We start from the raw sequence: 16,911 nt of genomic DNA on the forward strand, positions 1-16,911 counted from the left end.
TTCGCCTTCCCCTGGATTGAGGTATTACAATAAATGATCCAGGGAACTTGTCTGACTGCCCTCAGTGGAGTCGGGAAGGAATTTTTCCCCTTACAGGGGTTTTTTCGCCTTCCCTTGAATCAATGAAAATCAATGGATCTAACATATCCTTGAATTTAATTCAAAATACACGTCAAATCATCCTCATTAATAAAATTGTAAATCAATAAAATTCTCTGTTTTCACCCCGATATCTTTGTGTGACTGGTTTTATTTCCATTGCATCCTTACACTACTGCTTGTATTATTTGGGTTCTCTGCTCTCGTTGTATGTACTCAGCAGTTTTAACACTGCGAATATCATTAGACTAGACATACACGTAATACAGAGCAGCACACGTAGGGCTCATTCACATAAGGGAATTGGCGTAGCTAACTTACATGAGCAAAATCGTGACTATTAGAACTAATGGTTTCCTATGGAAACATTCAGACAAAGGAATTTAGCCACACAAAAACAATTGTACCCAAAGAGTTAGTACATGAGCGGCTGAAATTCCCTGCTACACGAAAAGATGGGACCTGATGTATCTTTAGTGTGCAATTCGCAGGAGTGTCCATAGACTCCAATGGTGTGAAATAAAAGGGAGGGAGTTTAACTGCATCCAACGCTCGGAAAAGAAGACAGATGCCGTTATTGTAGACATCAGAAGTCATTAGGTGGATATCATTCCATATGGGATATGGACTATAGCCCTATTTGGTTACTCTTTGCAAAGTACTAAGACACTGATGAGAAGGAACACTTCTTCTACTCCAGTTACATCTAGGGCTGTGGTCGCATCATGTCTTTTACTCCAGTCAAATCACATTTTCTGTTGCAGTCGCGACTTCTACTCTGTTTACACCTGGAGCTGCGGTCACATCATGTCTTCTGCTCCGGTTACACCCAGAACTGCGGTCACATTGTGTCTTTTGCTCCAGTTGGATCCGGAGCTGTACTGAAATTGCGTCTTCTACTCCAGTCACAACCGGAGCATATACTATTGAACCAGGAAGATGTGTTGGATATTTTGGGAGGTCAGAATTAGGCACAAGTAGCATGAATCGATGACCCCTTCCTGTCAGCTGCACAGAGTATGCCAGTACCTCCATCTAAATACTCATAGATACTCTTGTCTAACCTCAAGAGCTTTCAAATACAATATTTCTGGTTAGCCAATAAAGGAATTACAATTTATTATTCAATGTGATGTTTGCACTCTCCTTGTTTTAAACTATTTAAGGGGGGTGGAGATTTTGTATAACATGCTTGACAAAGGCTGTTTGTAACGGCCGAAACGTTGCATTATTACTGAGGATGGAATAAAGGAATAATACCTGTTTTACTGCACCTGGATGCTCCTGCTGCTTTCTTTTGGATATATTCTGAGATTTTGGATGATCTGGATCCGTCTCCTAATTAACGGCTGTGCAGGGAGAGCCTCCCCTTGGATAAGGGTTTGCTGTAGTGCTGCAGGTATCTATATATTGTTGGAAGTGTATACTATGGATCCAAACCAGCGAGCACACAGCGGAGGCGAGGGGATGAGTGGACATCTTGAACAAGGTGCTGCAGGTACACCAACCTTTTTTTACACATCAGCGGATGCTGACAGAATCATGGCGGCTTATGCCACTAATGGCGCCATGTTTGACTCCCCATCTAATGATATGCTCCTTAGAAGATGGGAAGGCGAATTAACCCCTTGAGTGGCACGCCCGGAAAATTTCTGGGACGAGCTCCAGATTTCCGGGCTATGTATCACTATGGGAGCTGCAGAGCACAGTGCCACAAGCTGTGTCAGTGTGCTCTGCCTGCACAGACCCACAGAGAACGAAGCAAGGGCTTTGAAAAACCAGCAGAAGATGATATGCCGGCAACCTCCTGCTTTGTTTACAGGTTGCCATAGAGACCATCGGCTTGTCAGAAGCAAGCCGATGGTCTCTGTGGCAGGGAGAGCTTGGTGTTTGGCTGTCAGAGGACAGCTAGGTACTAGCTCTTACAGCAGAGATCAGAGAAAACCTCCGATCTCTGCTGTGTTAACCCTTTACATGCTGCAGTCTATGTGACTGCAGCATGTAAAGGGCTGTCACTGCAGCATGTAAAGGGCTGTCACCATCGGACCCCCGGAATGTGATCAGGGGTCCTGATGGGTCCCTGTGGAAGTCCCCTAAAGGGACAAAAAAAAAAAGTTAAAAAATTATAAAAAAAATTATAAAAACACTTGTCTCCCTTTACTTTGTAAAAAATCAAAAATACAATCACACATGTGGTATCCATGCGTCGTAATGACCCAGAGAAGGAAGTTAATGCATTATTTAACCCCTTAATGACATGGTCCCTTTTTTTCTTTTTTCCCCATTTCTTTTTTTCCTCCCCCCTGTTTAAAAAATCACAACTTGTCCCGCAAAAAACAAGCCCTTATATGGCCGTGTCAATGGAAAAATGAAAAAGTTATGGCTCTTGAGACGCAACTGCAAAAGTAGTTGAAATTCAATGATTAGACCATTTTAAAAAACCTGCCCTGGTGGGCACGACAGGGTGGTAGGAAACCCACCACTCAAGGGGTTAAAACGTATAACGTCCCTGGAGTTACATTTAATAACTTTGACCAAGTATTTCAAGGTGAAGAGGATACCTAGAGGTCTGAGAGCCCATGTAAAACCAACACTTTTGCCTGGTAATGTGGCCTTTACGGTGAAGTTTGAATCAATTTGCAATAAGTTTGCGTTGGATATAATGTTGCTGAACATTGAGTTCCTCCAAAAGGAGGTGATTGTATGTAAAGAACAAGCTGAGAAAACTGAGAGACTATTGGCAGACATGTTCAGCTCACAGGAGTGGGAAGTGCATTATGTTAATAAAAAGGAACTGCCGGAGCCGAAAAACCCAGGGTGTAGGCGGGAGGCAGGCATGACGGGGTTAACGGGGAGTGAAAGGGTTAATTGTAGAAAGCTGGGAGTAAGAGAAGGAGGGGTGAGTGGGGAGAGAAAAGAGCGGCAAGAAAGAGGAAGGGGAGGGGTTAAAATTCAAAGAGGAGCAGTTGGAGCCGAGACGTGGAAGAGTGAAGAAGCAAGAAGAACAGCGACGACCAGACCAAGAGGGAAGAAAAAGGTAAAAAGGTGAAGAGGGAAGACCGGGAAGGGAAGACCAGGAAGAAAAGGAGAAGAGGGAAGACTAGGAAGGGAGAAGAGGGAAGACCAAGAAAGGTGAAGAGGGAAGACCAAGAAAGGTGAAGAGAGAAGACCAGGAGCCGGGAAGAGGCAGCGGGAAGTGAGAAGAGAAGCCATAGAAGAGGAGCGGAATATCGGCGGGGAGAGAAGAAAGGCAGCGGGGCGAAGATTGTAGAAGAGAGTCCCGACGTCCACTTACCGGGTGAAGAAATGGAAGAGATGCTGAGGAGGATCCGGGCTGAAGCGGAGGAGAGGGACCTCACCTGGCTGGTGAGGCTGATTGATGGACCCGCGGGAGAGGCTGCGCCGGCCCCGGCTGCAGCTCCGATGTTTCCAATGCCGGAGGAAAGCGGGAGAAGACCGAGGAGGGCTCGGGTGCCGGTCAGGTTGAGCCCGGAGCAGGCGCCTGCTCGGCGGCGCCGCGTGCGGAGCCCCTCCCCCGCCCCACCACGAGATGTTCCTCCTGCAACCCCTACGGGCAGGGGAAGGAGGCCGGGGGGGGCGGCTGCACGCCGGAACATCAGAGCAGCTCCGGATGTAAGGGAGCAGGAGAGGGCGACTGAGCAGCAAACAGCGGCAGCATCGGAGAGGAGGCAGGGAGCGGGGGGAGGTGCACCCGGACATGTGCCGGTCGGGGCACCCACCAGACGCAGCAACAGGCCAGACAATGGGGGCAGCAGACAGCGCCCCATCAGGCAACAGCAGGCCGAAGATGGGGGCAGCAGGCAGCGCCCCAGCATCACAGAGGCGGCCAAGCGCGCATCGGCGCCACGAAAAGCGGCTGGGACCAGAACAGAGCGGTTTCAGCCAGGAGGAGAGCTACCAGCAGCAAGGATCGACGACCCGGAGGACGATGAGAGTCAGCAGCAGGACGTGGGAGCAGCGGCTGGTGGGTACACAGCCCCCTCGCAGCCAGGTGAGAGATCTATGTCGGTATTGTCCAATGCGTTCAGCCATGTGGCGCGTACGGGAGTTAGGTCAGGGGCGCAAGCAGGCGGTGGCGCAGCGACGGTTAACGTGCCGGGCGGGGGCGATATGGGAGCGTTGCTGGGTGTGTTGTGTGGGTTACTTATGCGTCAGGGGGGGGAGGGAGTAGGGCAAGCCACGCCGCCTGTGGCGGCGGACATAGCGCCGTGTAGAGCGTCATCCAGCGTCACGAGCGGCCCAAGCGGGAGCTCGTCTGGGGGGACTGGGGGTGAATAGGCGGTGTGGGGAGCCATAGAACAGCCATCCCCTTCAGTGGTGTCAGCATGGAGCTCGGACATAGGCTCGCAGGGGGACAGGAGACAGGCAGCAAGCGGGGGTGCGGGCGTTAACCAGTCAGTAACGGTAGCGGAAAAAGATGGGGACGGGGTTAGATTGGATGATAGAGCCAGGGGGGAGGTGTACGTCTGCTTCGAGGGCCCCCTGGGGGCCCATCTGAAGAAAGAAGTTAGAGAGAAAATATGGAGGGACGAATATGTCGAAATATTCTCCCTCCTCCCCTTGGAGAAATTTAACCTTGACAAGGGGAAGAGAACCGAATTCAAAAAGGAGGAAGAGGAGAAGCGGAGGTGGCGTCTGATCCCACAGACGTTCACTAACTGGCTCCAAGCGTTCGCCATTCTGGCAAGCGTGATTGGGGAAAAAGCGCCGGAAAATTGTTCCGGCCTTTTTTGCTACCTAGACTCGATTGGCGAAGCCTATCGGGTTTACGGTGGACAGACCTGGCTGCGATACGACGAGCAGTTCAGGCAACGTAAGGCGGTGCGTCCCTCCATTCGGTGGGACCAAAAAGATATCGGGCTGTGGCTGAGGGTGATGGCCCCGGCACGGCTAGGACATCCCTTTCAAGGAGGCGCCGGGTCTTCGGGCTCGGCCTCTACTTCCGGATCAGGACAAGGAGGGCAGGCTGGAGGGAATCGGCCCGGATTTTGTTGGCAATTCAATGAAGGCCAATGTAAATTCGGGGCGACATGCAAGTTCAAACATGCATGTTCCCATTGTAGTGCCCAGTCCCACGGGGCGGTCAGATGTTTCAAAAAAGGTCGGGGTAGAGGTGCAGGGGGTGTTCCAAAAAGGGATGACCCCAGTGAGGGTGGCAGAGATGGCACCCTTTCTAAATAAATATCCAGATAGGGAAAAGGCGGAATTACTGTTGAACGGTTTTTTAGACGGTTTTGTTATCCCACCCCCGGCTCACGCGGTCCCCTTTTCGGTTAAAAATTTGCGTTCGGCGCGGGAGCACCCGGGGGTGGTGGGGAAGAAGCTCGCGAAGGAAGTGAGGCTAGGCCGCATGGCCGGCCCCTTTTCCGAACCCCCTGTTCCAGATTTGGTGGTGTCGCCACTTGGCGTGGTGCCGAAAAAAGAGCCGAATGAGTTTCGGCTAATTCACCACCTATCCTATCCAAAAGGGTCCTCGGTGAATGACGGAATTGACCCTGACATTTGTTCAGTAGTTTATACGTCATTCGATGCGGCCGTTCGGTGGGTTAGAAAATACGGTAGGGGGGCTTTGTTGGCAAAGGTCGATATTGAATCGGCCTTTCGCCTACTGCCGGTGGCACCTGAGAGCATTAGACTACTGGGGTGTTTTTGGGAGGGAGAATTCTTCGCGGATCGCTGTTTGCCTATGGGATGTTCCATCTCATGCGCATACTTCGAGGCCTTTAGCACATTCCTCGAATGGGTGGTAAGGGATACCGCGGCAGTACAATCGGTCATCCATTATCTGGATGACTTCTTGTGCGTTGGTCCCGGGGGGTCGCCACTTTGTGCGACCCTACTGGGTACGGTCCAGTGGGTGGCAGAGCGGTTTGGTGTACCGCTGGCCCCGGAAAAAACGGAGGGCCCCACAACCTGCCTTAGTTTTTTGGGCATTTCCATCGATACAGATGCAATGGAGTGCCGACTGCCGGAAAATAAATTGCGCGATTTGCAGGGGGAGGTGCAGTTTGCGCGTTCCGCCAAAAAAGTCACGTTGCGACGTTTGCAATCCTTGCTGGGCAAGCTTAACTTTGCCTGCAGAATCATGCCTATGGGCCGGGTCTTCTGCAGGCGGATGGCGGCAGCGACGGCAGGGGTGAGCGCTCCCCATCATTTTATTAGGTTAGGATCAGGACACAAAAACGATCTGGCGGTTTGGGACGCTTTTTTGAAGCGTTACAACGGCAGGTCGGTTATGATGGCCGAAGTCAGCGAAAACGCAGACTGGGAGCTGTTCACAGACGCAGCTGGGGGGGCAGGTTTTGGGGCCTATTTTCAGGGCAAGTGGTGTGTTGGCGAATGGCCAGAACAGTGGAAGCGAGAGGGCCTGGTTCGGAACCTGGTGCTATTGGAGCTATTTCCAATAGTTGTAGCGGTGGCGCTTTGGGGGGCTCACTTTCGGGATCGAAAGGTGAGGTTTCACTGCGACAACTTGGGGGTTGTACAGGTCATCAATAATATGACGGCCTCATCTCCCCCAGTTGTTAATTTATTGCGGCACTTAGTACTTGAAGCGCTGGCACTGAACATCTGGATAGTAGCGGTTCACGTTCCAGGAGTCCATAATTCAATTGCGGATGCTCTCTCTCGCTTTCAGTGGGAGCGGTTCCGGACGCTGGCGCCGGGAGCGGAGCAGACGGGGAGGCGGTGCCCTCAACAGCTCTGGAACGTGGTAAGCGAGCAGTGGGGGACTTGATTTCACAATCACTGGCTCGGGGGACGAGAGCGGCGTATAGCGCTGCGTGGACGGAGTGGGAGGATTGGATGGATCAATGTGGGGGGGCTTATTCGACGGATGATAGGGTAGGAATGTTATTGAGTTGGTTGGGAAGGGGTTCCAGGGAAGGGTGGACACTGGGGCGGGTTAACAGGTTTATGGCCGGGGTAGCATTTGGGTGTAAACTAAAAGGGGTAGTAGACGTGACAAAAAACTTTATTGTAAGACAGGCGTTAAAGGGTTTTAGGAGAGGGAAGGGGCGGCCAGATACGAGAAGGCCAGTGTCTTTTGGCATCTTAGAAAGGTTGGGGGGGGCCATAGACTCGGTTTGCGGGGAAAATTTTGAGCGTTTGTTGTTTAAAGCGGTTTTTTCCCTGGCGTTTTTTGGGGCTTTTCGGGTGGGAGAATTAGTTTCACCAAGCAAGGCGGTAGGGGGAGGAGTGCAGAGGGAGGACGTTAGGTTGGTGAAGGATCGACTGGAAATTTTTGTGCGACGGTCTAAGACAGATCAGGAGGGGAGGGGACAACTGGTACGGTTGGGAAAGGTCGCAGGGGCTGTTATGTGCCCGATTAGAGCTTTCAATAACTATAGGCAAGTTGCAGGGGGGGGTAGCGGTCCATTGTTTCGACACCGGGACGGGCAATTTTTGTCGCGTTTCCAATTCACGGCGGTTTTTAAGAGAGCGTTAGAGGAGGCGGGTTTTGATAGCTCGCAGTTTGGGTCCCATTCCTTCAGAATCGGGGCAGCGACGGAGGCCACGGTTCAGGGTATGGATGAGCAGGCGGTGAGAAGGATAGGGCGTTGGGACTCGGCACGATTTAGGTCATATGTACGACCACACCTGTTATAATTAAGAGTTGTAAGGTATTTAAAGAAATTAATATTTAAAAAAAAAAAAAATATATATATATATATATAAATAAATAAATAAATAAATAAAAATAAAAAAATAAAAATAATAAAAAAAAAAAAAATAAAAAAATTAAAAAAAAAAAAATTTTTGTTTAATAATAAAAAAGTGGATTTATTTTGTCTGTGATTGGTTCTGTTTTGTTTTCTTTCAGGTTGTCCTCAAGCTTTAGTGTGGATATTAGGACATTCTTTTGTTTTTTGGGGGGCTGAGCGGGCTAGGGTTAGGTCTAACGGGAGGCAGCTTCGGTTTGCTAGGAGTGAGGCGTTACTCAGGTGGATTGGGATTAGGGGGATGCTGTGGGGTAGGGTGATAGAAGAAGTGGAAAGAGGAATAGAGTTGGATAGAGTGCCGGACGTACTGGTCCTGCACGCCGGGGGGAATGATTTGGGGCAGAGACCGTTTAGAGACTTATCTAGGGACATTAGGTATGACATACTTAGATTGATGTCGTCATACCCGGGATTAAAAATAGTCTGGTCGGAGATAGTCCCCAGAAAAACGTGGAGGGGGGTGAGATCAATTAAGGGGTTAGACAAAGCCAGAATCAAATTGAACAGGGAAGTTTCACGCTTCGTTGGGCAGCGAGGGGGTTTGGCCATTAGGCATATTGATTTGGAACGGGGTATAGGCAACTACTGGAGGTCGGATGGGGTCCATCTGAACGAGATAGGGACAGATTTATGGATGGAGGGGATTCAGGAAGGAATCGAGCGAGCGTTGTTGTTGTGGCGGGCGGCGCAGGCTTGAGGGGGTCAAGCCGTGCTGGCTGTGGAGGGGTCCCGTGGAGTCAGAAAGTGGGGGTAGTAGGGGGTAACAGGGAGCTGGATAGCTTCCGTTCCCCTCGGTAAACTGTTTGTTAGAACTGTCGCCTATGGGAGTAGCAAGGCGGTGCCTTGCAGTGGTTTTGGGATGGGTTAGCCAGGTTATGGCTAGCCGTCCTCAGGGTCCGGATGAGGCGACCTGAGACGAAGTGGAGAGTGCCGGGCCCCCGTGTCTGTCGACTTGCGGCCGGGGCACTTGTAGGGAAGTAGTGTTGCCCGAGTCCGCCATGCGACGGGTGACAGGCACAACTACTTCCAGTTTTTCTGGTAAGGCGACAGTCCGGGGGTAGGGCTCCATGGGATCCCTTCCCAGGTTATCTGCGGTTAAAAATTGGTTATTTTACTGTTGATGTTTGTTGTTTAAATAAATGTGGCTGCTGTGGCCATTAATTAATCCAATATTGGTGTTGCGTGGTTTGTAAGGTATGGAGGTAAAGGGAGGTGGGGATAGGTCACAGTGCCCGGCGACTCCGTAATACCCTAGTCATGGATTTCATTAAAAAATATAGAGCGGATTTGGAGAAGCAAAAGAAAAGCAAATGGTTCCGGGATTTAGAGGACTATAATAACAATCGTGTTTATAGTTGGCAAGGACAAGCTTCCCAGAATATGCATGAACCCAGGGCTGTGAAACACAGACAGTGAAGAAGATTTAAACCACGCAGAGAATTTGGTTTTTCCTCAGCAGGCTCGAGTTCGGCTGATGAGTTGATGGGTGAACAGAGTAACAGAGATTCTTTTTTAGGAGCTGGTGGGAGATTCCAGAAGAAGAGAAAAGAAAATCCCAACGCAGACAGAGACGTGGTGGAAGGAAACATAAGAGGACACGGAAGGGGTCAAGGAAGAATGATGACCAGATCCGCAGACAGACCACCGATGCCAGAGGGGAGAATGCAGAGACAGACCTAGTGGTGAATATATCATCTAGAACATTAAGCAAAATTGAAACCGCTGTGTTAAGTAAAGGACTGTCCTTTTGCCCGGTGAATAATGTGGACTGGTTCCAGGTGGATCTAGATTAGAGATGAGCGAACACCAAAATGTTCGGGTGTTCGTTATTCGGAACGAACTTCCCGTGATGCTCGAGGGTTCGTTTCGAACAACGAACCCCATTGAAGTCAATGGGCGACCAGAACATTTTTGTATTTCGCCGATGCTCGCTAAGGTTTTCATGTGTGAAAATCTGGGCAATTCAGGAAAGTGATGGGAATGACACAGTGACGGATAGGGCAGGCGAGGGGCTACATGTTGGGCTGCATCTCAAGTTCACAGGTCCCACTATTAAGCCACAATACCGGCAAGAGTGGGCCCCCCCCCCCCCTCCCAACAACTTTTACTTCTGAAAAGCCCTCATTAGCATGGCATACCTTTGCTAAGCACCACACTACCTCCAACAAAGCACAATCACTGCCTGCATGACACTCCACTGACACTTCTCCTGGGTTACATGCTGCCCAACCGCCCCCCCTCCCCCCCCCCCCACAGCGCACACCAAAGTGTCCCTGGGCAGCCTTCAGCTGCCCTCATGCCACACCACGCTCATGTCTATTTAGAATTGCGTCTGCCATGACGAGGGACCGCAGGCACACACTGCAGAGGTTGGCACGGCTAGGCAGCGACCCTCTTTAAAAGTGGCGGAGCGATAGCCCACAATGCTGTACAGAAGCAATGAGAAATAGAATCCTGTGCCACCGCCATCAGGAGCTGCACACGTGGGCATAGCAATGGGGAACCTATGTGCCACACACTATTCATTCTGTCAAGGTGTCTGCATGCCCCAGTCAGACCGGGCTTTTTAATTCATAGACACAGGCAGGTACAACTCCCTATTGTGAAGTCCCTGTCGACCCACAGCATGGGTGGCTCCCTGGAACCCACCGGCGGTACACAGAAATATCCCATTGCATTGCCCAACACAGCTGAGGTAGTAATGTTGTGCTTAACCCTTTCCAATCCAATTTGTATATGGTTTTCCTAGGGGGCTTACTCTTTTTCTGCTGTTATACAACGGCGCTATATGCTGGCTAAAGCCAGTACTGCATGAGCTGACACGTAGGATAGGCTCCGACAGCAGAGAGGCTGGCAATATACAGTAAGAGAACCCCGACGGACGTCTACCAACAACGGAGCTGTACAGCCTTAAACCCTAATGTCTTCACAGGTCACACAGTGGACTGGAAAGGGTTAATGCAGGTGGGTTTCGGCCCACACTGCATGCCCCAGTCAGACTGGGGTTCTTTACAAGTGGACACATGTAGGTTAAACTCCCTGTGGACCCACTGCCTGGGTGGGTGCCAGGAAGCCACCGGCGGTACATAGAAATATCCCATTGCATTGCCCAACACAGCTGAGGTAGTAATGTCGTGCGTAATACAGGTGGGCTTCGGCCCACACTGCATGCCCCAGTCAGACTGGGGTTCTTTAGAAGTGTACAGATGTATTAAAAACTCAGTGTGCACCTACAGCATGGGTGGCTCCCTGGAACCCACCGGCGGTACACAGAAATATCCCATTGCATTGCCCAACACAGCTGAGGTAACGTCAGCTGTAATGCAGGTGGGCTAAAAATTAATTTGATTACACTGTAGGCGAGGGCCCACAAAAATTGCTGTATCAACAGTACTAATGTACATCCCAAAAATTGGCCATGGCCAGCCAAGAGGGCAGGTGAAACCCATTAATCGCTTTGGTTAATGTGGCTTAAGTGGTAACTAGGCCTGGAGGCAGCCCAGTGTAACGAAAAATTGGTTCAAGTTAAAGTTCCAATGCTTTTAAGCGCATTGAAACTTATAAAAATTGTTCTGAAAAATTATTTGAGTGAGCCTTGTGGCCCTAAGAAAAATTGCCCGTTCAGCGTGATTACGTGAGGTTTCAGGAGGAGGAGCAGGAGGAGGAGGAGGAGGAATATTAGACACAGATTGATGAAGCAGAAATGTCCCCGTTTTGGATGGTGAGAGAGAACGTAGCTTCCATCCGCGGGTGCAGCCTACGTATTGCTTACGTATCGCTGCTGTCCGCTGGTGGAGAACAGAAGTCTGGGGAAATCCAGCCTTTGTTCATCTTGATGAGTGTTAGCCTGTCGGCACTGTCGGTTGACAAGCGGCTACGCTTATCTGTGATGATTCCCCCAGCCGCACTAAACACCCTCTCCGACAACACGCTAGCCGCAGGACAAGCAAGCACCTCCAGGGCATACAGCGCTAGTTCAGGCCACATGTCCAGCTTCGACACCCAGTAGTTGTAGGGGGCAGAGGCGTCACCAAGGATGGTCGTGCGATCCGCTACGTACTCCCTCACCATCCTTTTACAGTGCTCCCGCCGACTCAGCCGTGACTGGGGAGCGGTGACACAGTCTTGGTGGGGAGCCATAAAGCTGGCCAGGCCCTTAAAGACTGTTGCACTGCCTGGGATGTACATGCTGCTCGATCTACGCACATCCCCTGCTACCTGGCCCTCGGAACTGCGCCTTCTGCCACTAGCGCTGTCGGCTGGGAATTTTACCATCAGCTTGTCCGCAAGGGTCCTGTGGTATAGCAACACTCTCGAACCCCTTTCCTCTTCGGGAATCAGAGTGGGCAGGTTCTCCTTATACCGTGGATCGAGCAGTGTGTACACCCAGTAATCCGTAGTGGCCAGAATGCGTGCAACGCGAGGGTCACGAGAAAGGCATCCTAACATGAAGTCAGCCATGTGTGCCAGGGTACCTGTACGCAACACATGGCTGTCTTCACTAGGAAGATCACTTTCAGGATCCTCCTCCTCCTCCTCAGGCCATACACGCTGAAAGGATGACAGGCAATCAGCCGGTGTACCGTCAGCAGCGGCCCAAGCTGTCTCTTCCCCCTCCTCCTCATCCTCCTCATGCTCCTCCTCCTCCTCCTGTACGCGCTGAGAAATAGACAGGAGGGTGCCCTGACTATCCAGCGGCATACTGTCTTCCCCCGCCCCCGTTTCCGAGCGCAAAGCAGCTGCCTTTATGGTTTGCAGGGAATTTCTCAAGATGCATAGCAGAGGAATGGTGACGCTAATGATTGTAGCATCGCCGCTCACCACCTGGGTAGACTCCTCAAAATTACCAAGGACATGGCAGATGTCTGCCAACCAGGCCCACTCTTCTGAAAGGAATTGAGGAGGCTGACTCCCACTGCGCCGCCCATGTTGGAGTTGGTATTCGACTATAGCTCTCCGTTGTTCATAGAGCCTGGCCAACATGTGGAGCGTAGAGTTCCACCGTGTGGGCACGTCGCACAGCAGTCGGTGCACTGGCAGCTTAAAGTGATGTTGCAGGGTGCGCAGGGTGGCAGCGTCTGTGTGGGACTTGCGGAAATGTGCGCAGAGCCGACGCGCCTTTACGAGCAGGTCTGACAAGCGTGGGTAGCTTTTCAGAAAGCGCTGAACCACCAAATTAAAGACGTGGGCCAGGCATGGCACGTGCGTGAGGCTGCCAAGCTGCAGAGCCGCCACCAGGTTACGCCCGTTGTCACACACGACCATGCCCGGTTGGAGGCTCAGCGGCGCAAGCCAGTGGTCGGTCTGCTGTGTCAGACCCTGCAGCAGTTCGTGGGCCGTGTGCCTCTTATCGCCTAAGCTGAGTAGTTTCAGCACGGCCTGCTGACGCTTGCCCACCGCTGTGCTGCCACACCGCGCGACACCGACTGCTGGCGACATGCTGCTGCTAACACATCTTGATTGCGAGACAGAGGAGGAGGAGGAGGAGGAGGAGGGTGCTTTAGTGGAGGAAGCATACACCTCCGCAGATACCACCACCGAGCTGGGGCCCGCAATTCTGGGGGTGGGTAGGACGTGAGCGGTCCCAGGCTCTGACTCTGTCCCAGCCTCCACTAAATTCACCCAATGTGCCGTCAGGGAGATGTAGTGGCCCTGCCCGCCTGTGCTTGTCCACGTGTGCGTAGTTAAGTGGACCGTGGCATTAACCGCGTTGGTGAGGGCGCGCACAATGTTGCGGGAGACGTGGTCGTGCAGGGCTGGGACGGCACATCGGGAAAAGTAGTGGCGACTGGGAACTGAGTAGCGCGGGGCCGCCGCCTCCATGATACTTTTGAAGGACTCAGTTTCCACAACCCTATACGGCAGCATCTCAAGGCTGATGAATTTTGCTATGCGGACGGTTAACGTTTGAGCGTGCGGGTGCGTGGCGGCGTACTTGCGCTTGCGCTCGAACACTTGCGCAAGCGACGGCTGAACGGTGCGCTGAACTACACTGCTCGAGGGGGCCGAGGACAGCGGAGATGAGGGTGTGGGTGCAGGCCATGAGGCGGTAGTGCCTGTGTCCTGAGAGGGGGGTTGCATCTCAGTGGCAGGTTGGGGCACAGGGGGAGAGGCAGCGGTGCAAACCGGAGGCGGTGAACGGCCTTCGTCCCACCTTGTGGGGTGCTTGGCCATCATATGTCTGCGCATGGTGGTGGTGGTGAGGCTGTTGGTGTTGGCTCCCCGGCTGAGCTTTGCGCAACAAAGGTTGCACACCACTGTTCGTCGGTCGTCAGGCGTCTCTGTGAAAAACTGCCAGACCTTAGAGCACCTCGGCCTCTGCAGGGTGGCATGGCGCGAGGGGGCGCTTTGGGAAACACTTGGTGGATTATTCGGTCTGGCCCTGCCTCTACCCCTGGACACCGCACTGCCTCTTGCAACCTGCCCTGCTGCTGCCCGTGCCTGCCCCTCTGAAGACCTGTCCTCCTGAGTAAGCGTTGCACACCAGGTGGGGTCAGTCACCTCATCGTCCTGCTGCTCTTCCTCCGAATCCTCTGTGCGCTGCTCCCTCGGACTTACTGCCCTTACTACTACCTCACTGCAAGACAACTGTGTCTGATCGTCATCATCCTCCTCACCCACAGAAAGTTGTTGAGACAGTTGGCGGAAGTCCCCAGCCTCTTCCCTCGGACCCCGGGAACTTTCGAATGGTTGGGCATCAGTGACGATAAACTCCTCTGGTGGGAGAGGAACCGCTGCTGCCCAATCTAAGCAGGGGCCCGAGAACAGTTCCTGGGAGTGTTCCCGCTCCTGAGCAGGTGTCATTGTAGTGGAGTGAGGAGGCTGGGAGGAAGGAGGAGCAGCAGACAGAGGATTCGGATTTGCAGCAGTGGACGGCGCAGAACTGCGTGTTGACGATAGGTTGCTCGAAGCACTTTCTGCCATCCAGGACAGGACCTGCTCACACTGCTCATTTTCTAATAACCGTCTCCCGCGTGGACCCATTAATTGGGCGATGAATGTGGGGACGCCAGAAACGTGCCTCTCTCCTAATCGCGCAGCAGTCGGCTGCGACACACCGGGATCAGGAGCTCGGGCTGTGCCCACACCCTGACTTGGCCCTCCGCGTCCTCGGCCGCGTCCACGTCCTCTAGGCCTACCCCTACCCCTCAGCATGCTGTATTACCAGTGATTTGATTTAACAGGCAGGAAATAAATTGGCGCAAGACTGCAGGCCAAATATAATTTTTGCCCTTTTGGGAAAACGAAAGGCCCCACTGCCTCTAGTGAATGAATAATCTAAGTTTAATAACTGTGCTGTGTCCCTGCTAATGTGTCACAGAACGTGAGGGTAGCAGAGTTATTATAACTCTGGCAGAGCAGGTATTTTTTTTCCCAATTAAGGAAAGCAAATGGCGAAGCCAGCAGTAAAGCGTAGCTGGGTGCGTATGATTTAGCAATGTTTTTCACGCAGCTCACACGTGTCCACAGGCGTTAGGACGGACAGAGGCTGGACAAATAGATTTGTTTTCAGTTTTTTCCCACCAAAAGGCAGCACTGCGTATATTCAATGAACATGAGAAGTGTAATAACTGTGCTGTGTCCCTGCTTATGTGTCACAGAACGTGAGGGTAGCAGAGTTATTATAACTCTGGCAGAGCAGGTATTTTTTTTCCCAATTAAGGAAAGCAAATGGCGAAGCCAGCAGTAAAGCGTAGCTGGGTGCGTATGATTTAGCAATGTTTTTCACGCAGCTCACACGTGTCCACAGGCGTTAGGACGGACAGAGGCTGGACAAATAGATTTGTTTTCAGTTTTTTCCCACCAAAAGGCAGCACTGCGTATATTCAATGAACATGAGAAGTTTAATAACTGTGCTGTGTCCCTGCTTATGTGTCACAGAACGTGAGGGTAGCAGAGTTATTATAACTCTGGCAGAGCAGGTATTTTTTTTCCCAATTAAGGAAAGCAAATGGCGAAGCCAGCAGTAAAGCGTAGCTGGGTGCGTATGATTTAGCAATGTTTTTCACGCAGCTCACACGTCTACACAGGCGTAAGGACGGACAGAGGCTGGACAAATAGATTTGTTTTCAGTTTTTTCCCACCAACAGGCAGCACTGCGTATATTCAATGAACATGAGAAGTTTAATAACTGTGCTGTGTCCCTGCTTATGTGTCACAGAACGTGAGGGTAGCAGAGTTATTATAACTCTGGCAGAGCAGGTATTTTTTTTCCCAATTAAGGAAAGCAAATGGCGAAGCCAGCAGTAAAGCGTAGCTGGGTGCGTATGATTTAGCAATGTTTTTCACGCAGCTCACACGTGTCCACAGGCGTTAGGACGGACAGAGGCTGGACAAATAGATTTGTTTTCAGTTTTTTCCCACCAAAAGGCAGCACTGCGTATATTCAATGAACATGAGAAGTTTAATAACTGTGCTGTGTCCCTGCTTATGTGTCACAGAACGTGAGGGTAGCAGAGTTATTATAACTCTGGCAGAGCAGGTATTTTTTTTCCCAATTAAGGAAAGCAAATGGCGAAGCCAGCAGTAAAGCGTAGCTGGGTGCGTATGATTTAGCAATGTTTTTCACGCAGCTCACACGTGTCCACAGGCGTTAGGACGGACAGAGGCTGGACAAATAGATTTGTTTTCAGTTTTTTCCCACCAAAAGGCAGCACTGCGTATATTCAATGAACATGAGAAGTGTAATAACTGTGCTGTGTCCCTGCTTATGTGTCACAGAACGTGAGGGTAGCAGAGTTATTATAACTCTGGCAGAGCAGGTATTTTTTTTCCCAATTAAGGAAAGCAAATGGCGAAGCCAGCAGTAAAGCGTAGCTGGGTGCGTCTGATTTAGCAATGTTTTTCACGCAGCTCACACGTGTCCACCGCCCGTAAGGACGGACACAGGCTGGACAAATAGATTTGTTTCCACTTGTTTTTCCACCAAAAGGCAGCACTGCGTATATTCTATGAATAATAACTGTGTTGTGGCCCTGCCTATACAATTCTTTCCCTGCAGTATCAATGGAGGGTGGAATGCTCTGCAGAGGCGATTTTGAGAAGCCCAAAAAAAATGCAGCACAGCTAA

The 16,911-nt window shown here is 51.3% G+C and overlaps 1 protein-coding gene across 1 annotated transcript; it reads left to right on the forward strand.

Moving 5' to 3' along the window:
- Positions 1-3,405: 3,405 nt before the first annotated feature.
- Positions 3,406-9,634, forward strand: LOC136581117 (uncharacterized). Its single transcript, XM_066582102.1, has 3 exons — positions 3,406-4,111; positions 6,758-7,469; positions 9,358-9,634. The coding sequence occupies exons 1-3, from the start codon at positions 3,406-3,408 to the stop codon at positions 9,632-9,634; spliced, it is 1,695 nt and encodes a 564-aa protein (XP_066438199.1).
- Positions 9,635-16,911: the final 7,277 nt, after the last annotated feature.

The sequence above is a fragment of the Eleutherodactylus coqui genome, chromosome 10 (assembly GCF_035609145.1).
Source record: "Eleutherodactylus coqui strain aEleCoq1 chromosome 10, aEleCoq1.hap1, whole genome shotgun sequence".
Taxonomy (NCBI): Eukaryota; Metazoa; Chordata; class Amphibia; order Anura; family Eleutherodactylidae; genus Eleutherodactylus; species Eleutherodactylus coqui.